Here is a 5,625-nt window from a genome sequence, read left to right as displayed (position 1 = left end):
GTTCAATGCAGTGATTCGTAGTTGTTTGTTTGTTGTGCAGTACAAAACTGCACAATGTGTTGTACCCGTGCTGTGGCCACGGCAGGGATCGAATCCCAAATTAGCGTTGAAAGCCCTCGAGCTCACCACTGAACCATCTAGAGTCGCATCAGTATACAATCGCCAACCACATACATTTAGACAGTTTTATATTCGTATTGCTTAATGTCTGAGATTTTAATGATATAAAAAAAATCTTTTACAGAAATTTGACCATCTCGAAAAACAGCTGTCTAATGGTGGTCTGCACGTGGTGGACAGGACATCTCCATACCTAGTCAGTCCGTTACTACGCACAGCAGGGAATATGGATCAACAGTCCATATCGAATATATTTTCTTCAACATTAAGCAGGTCGCCATGTTTTCCTTTTGCTTTCTTTTATAACCAGCCTCACGCCTATTCGTTTTTAGCTTCACACGCTTCGTCAGCTACCTTATCTGCCAGTCTTCCACACTATGAACTCAGTCGTCAAATGGCACTGTTGAATTCGACGGCAGGTGGAGCTTTTTATCCAATTAGTTCTGTTAAAACGAACTTGACTGGTTCATCTGTGAACACGGACGTGAAAGATGGACACACGAATAATTCAAAGTGCAAAGAACCAACATTATTTCAGTGGTCACGATACCTTACTACAGACAAATCTCAAAAAGTGTTAGACCTCAGGTCTCCAGAAGCAGTTGGAAGAGATTATTCCAACAAATCCACTCGTGTTTCTTTGAGTCCAGGAAGCGACTTCGAACCTTCTTCTAAAATAACAAAAATACAAGAAAGTAACGAATTACAATGTAAGTTATTATGTTCCTTATTTGTATCTAAGGTTTAGTTATTTAAAAGTATTCAGTTAAGAATGTTAGTATGGAATATAATTTTGTTCCTGGCTCTCTCCTATGATAATGAATCTATCAACTTTATTCAAGTTTATTATCTTTAATATTAAAAGTCTGATAGAGAGGTCACACAACACTAATCATCAAGAGTTGGAGTTAATATTTGAGGTCATTTTGAAATCACAGACGAGGGCCAATTAATAAAAACCACCAAGTTAAAAACCACAGGTCTAGGCCAATTCATAAACCATAAGGTGAAGACTCACAGGCAAGGGCCACGTAATAAAGCCAGTCAGTTAGAAACCACAGGGGAGGAGCAATTCATAAAACCACAGGCAAGGATTATTTCATAAAAACACTAACTTAGAAACCACAGGCAAGGGTTAATTCACAAACCCACATGCCTTTACTGGCGAAACCATGGCCGTGAATAAATGAAGTTTTTATGAAAAGTACAATTGTCTTTGTTGTTGTTTTTTTTTCTTCAATTCTGTAACTATGGAGTTTCACCAAGTACCGACGTTTTCAAGCATCAAGCTAGAAACCATAGGTGAGGCGCATTTCATAAAACCCCTAAGCTAAAAATAACAGGCGAGGGTTATTTCATAAAACCAATAAGCTAAAACTTCATAACAGAAAGAGTTCTTCAGTGAGGCCCAAGGTAAGTTTTAGTTTTTAACTCAGTCTTCATTACATCAACTAAGTCGTAACAATTTCCACGAGTTATATATATATATATATGTTTCCATCAGTCTCCAGGTGGAGGAACTTTGTCGAATGGTCAATCGTACTGTCCGGTTTGTGGTGTCACTCTTCAATCACAAGATCTTATGGAACACGTACAGCAGGAAATAGAAAACTTACACAAGTTTTACCGGTGAGTGCAGATTAAAACTAGAAGCTGTTATTTTACCTAAATCTTTTAAAAACGTTGAATACAGTGATAATCGCAACGTGTGTTTAATATATAGTGAAACTGAAGCTTGTCCATGTTGAGTTTTAACATTTTAAAAATATGCGCATTCACACACACACTTGAACAACATGGTGATATGTACGAATCCTAAACTAAGCCTCTCTCTAATACAGTATATGATATAACTTTATCATACAATTTTTTAAAATATTATTACACCTTTATGTGCTTATTTAAAGAATAAGACGAAAAGGATCCGCCCATCTTTGAACTGAATTAATCTTGCTTTTGGGCACAGTCACGTATGTCAGTAGGTTCGGCCCAAGATTTGTTTTTATTCACACCTGGGCGACTTGTTGGATAATTCATTACACTGCTGTTAAATATATTTTTTTTGTGTGTGTGTGCCAGGTTGCGTTAAACTAGAGAAGTCAGAAACTATGATTTACTTTATTTGTTAACGGAGCTTGTCTGATGACGTGGCATCCTGAGAAGTCCTGGTGATTCTTGTATGTGTAACATAGTTCTAAACTAAGATGATTCATTGGATAGCGCTGAATAATTCGAACTTGTATCAATCTTAAAAAGCACGTGTCTCCAGCTTTGCTAATTCCACTTTTTGTGGTCCGATGCTAATTTCTAACTTTTATTTTGGTTACTTCTTCTCACAGCATTTTCGAGCAACGACGTGTCATTGAGACAACTTTGTGCTAAGATGTCTCTTACTGTTTTTGAGGTTAGATTCACAGCTATGTTACACCAAGGTCGTTGGTAAGATACGTACTCGACCGTCATCTGTCTCGTACATAACATACCCCGAAATAGTTCACACTTCGACCACTTCTATTGTAAACAGTGCCAGTTTCACGCACCCTTTTCAGACTTTTGCATACAGCTTCTACTGAAACGTGGAACCTTGTCTCAATTTTTCGAACGGAATATCTTTGACGAGTCAATAATTTGATTTCTACATGCTATATTTCTACATTTCTATATGTCAGTTCTTGGAGATATGACTGGATTCACACTACTACTATTGGGCATAGTATGAATTTCTGTCCATTATAGGTTATATACTGCCGTGACACTTTTTTGACTGGTTGGATGATAACCAATCGCATCGCGAACTATCGATACGTGACTGTTTCCTGGTGCAACTCATTTTCACGCGACAAAGAAGTGGCTTTCTATTAGTATTTGTCTTTTATACCTTTTATTTCACCCTTTACTTATTTTTATAAATAAATAATGTATGACAAAACTAACTTGTACTCTTGAACAAGCAATGCCAGATCTTACTTATATTCATCAATAACGATGTGATCAGATTAACGAGGGTTAACTGGATTCCACATGTTTTAACACAAGTAACGTAGTTTGGTAGAATACTTTTCCTTAACTCATAAGTTCATCATGCCTATTTCTCTGGTGTAGGAGTAAAGAATGGGACTCTTCAAAAGATGAATCGGATAAAACGGTAGGCGAGACAATAATTTACTTTTTTATACTATTGTCAGCCTGTATCACAATTTGAAATAATAATAATATGATAGAATGGTACCTTGTTATAATAATAATAATGGTACCTTTTTATAATAATAATAATAATAATGATACCTTGTTATAATAATAATAATAATGGTACCTTGTTATAATAATAATAATGGTACCTTTTTATAGTAATAATAATAATGGTACCTTGTTATAATAATAATAATGATGATACCTTGTTATAATAATAATAATAATGATGATACCTTGTTATAATAATAATAATGGTACCTTTTTATAATAATAATGATAATGATACCTTGTTACGATAATTATGGTATCTTGTTATAACTTAAATTTGTTTGTTTGTGTCATTTAAATATTGTAAGTTTTATTAACCCCTCTAATCACAAGATTAATCCGTGCTTTATGGAGCAAGCAGCAAACAAAAACTAAATTATATCCAGTCTTGTATTATAGTTAAATGAAGAAGATACAAGTATTTAAAGCTACAAACGCGTTTTTTAAGGAATTGTAAAAACAAATCAAATGTTTTTATAGTCACCTTAATATGTAATGGAAAGGGGTCGTTTAAAAAATGTCTAGTCGTTATCCAAAATATTCCGATTTATCATAGATACTGTTTCCTTGAACAATGAAATTAATACGTTATGAATAATAGTGTAAGCCAGGTTTTATCAGCCTTTTGCACCTCTAGCCAACTTAGTTATTTGGCACAATAGTAAAGGCCCACATGTGTAGCTGATGACTTATTAGAGCAACCACAGGTCTCCCGGCCCGCGGCGGCCCATAACTGCGCGTCTCACGTCCCATTGGATGTGAATTAATGTTTTACTAGTTATCAAATGCTAATTTTATGAATTAGGCGCCAGAAAACGTGATTCTAGTGATAATTTCATTTTAAACTTGTAAGCTTATGGCGAAAAGGTCTACATGTAGCAGCACTACATAATAAATGTACTTCCGCATTTTCCTCGCAAGTGTTCTATTTCAAAAGTAAATAAAACCAAAATTAAGAGTAATAAACCTTTTTATTTCTTGCTTTTGAAGTTCACATGTCATGCTGTATTGTAGCCTACAGTGTGCATAATTCTTCTCGTGATTCATGACATGTGTACGTTTTACTGACGTTACGACAGGACAGTACAAATTGCAACGTTAAGCGTCCCTTATCTTACGTAATTTTAGTGTCTACTGACAGACAACACACTACTGTATTATAGTGGGAGTGGTAAAAACAGGTGACCCTTCCAGGCGGCCTTCAGCCTCCTTTTGGGGAAATTATCTTAACTTATGTGACTTGATACATCACCAGTTTCTACTCTTTTTTTTCTTATCTATCTGACTTAATGAAGTTTAACAAGAACTGTGATTAATAAAAGAACTAAAATATGGAAACTTATTATTATTTTAAAATTATATTTTAAGATAATTAAAGATCGCATCGTAGATGTAAAGTACCCGAAATTTAAAGAATTCTCTGATTATATAAAAAAAGGTTTTAAAACTAGATCCTTTTCGTTCTAGCCACTTTGTAAGAATTAAATTATGTACGCATGTCTTTTAGTGAGAGTGACTTGAAAAAAAAAGTCCTGATGAACATTAATACCCAAAGCTATCTTAACACACGAATCATAGAACGCCATATTCATTTTCTTACCAAGTACAGGTGCTAAGAAGCCTCTATAAACATCCCTAGATTTTGGAACGTTAATATATTATATAAATATAATTAGTGCTTTAATAAAAAAAATACAGAATAAATTATGACGGACGATAAAAAACAACAGTGCTTATTTAGACAGTCATGTATTAATCGTTAATTTTTCCATACTTTAAATACAACTAATGAACGGTTATCTTAGAACATGAAAAGTTGCTTTCCTTATATATATAATTGTAAAAAAGGCAAAAACGCCCATAAAAATTGCAAAACACAAAGTGTGAAACGCAACATTATATGTATCTCCGTATAGACTCAACAAACCTTCAGAACAGTTTTGGTGAAGTTCCATCAACAGGGGGAGAAGTAATGGTAAAATAGCAAAAACGACCATTAAAGCCGCAAAACGCAAAATGCAAAACTGAAAATTTGTATGTACCCCCACATGGACCTAACGAACCTCCATACCAATTTTGGTGAAGATCCGTCCATTCTCTGCGAATTAGTTACATGGACAGACAACAGACAATACTATTATATTTATATAGAAGTAGTTACATGGGCAGACAACAGACAGTACTAGTATATTTATATAGAAGTAGTTACATGGGCAGACAACAGACAGTACTAGTATATTTATATAGAAGTAGTTACATGGGCAG

The 5,625-nt window shown here is 34.5% G+C and overlaps 1 protein-coding gene across 1 annotated transcript in view; it reads left to right on the top strand.

The window, feature by feature from the left end:
* Window positions 1-348: 348 nt before the first annotated feature.
* The window catches only part of LOC111085764 (E3 ubiquitin-protein ligase RNF220-like), a 17,359-nt gene continuing 12,082 nt past the window's right edge, over window positions 349-5,625 (top strand). The window contains exons 1-3 of the mRNA XM_022385902.1: window positions 349-830; window positions 1,625-1,749; window positions 3,223-3,265. Coding sequence (XP_022241610.1) covers window positions 1,703-1,749; window positions 3,223-3,265 — 90 coding nt within the window. The 5' untranslated portion in view covers window positions 349-830; window positions 1,625-1,702. The remainder of the gene's footprint in view (window positions 831-1,624; window positions 1,750-3,222; window positions 3,266-5,625) is intronic.

This window comes from Limulus polyphemus, unplaced genomic scaffold (genome assembly GCF_000517525.1).
Source record: "Limulus polyphemus unplaced genomic scaffold, Limulus_polyphemus-2.1.2 Scaffold604, whole genome shotgun sequence".
Lineage (NCBI taxonomy): Eukaryota > Metazoa > Arthropoda > Merostomata > Xiphosura > Limulidae > Limulus > Limulus polyphemus.
Note: the sequence above shows the minus strand (reverse complement) of the source record. Positions and strands in the feature narration are given on the sequence as shown.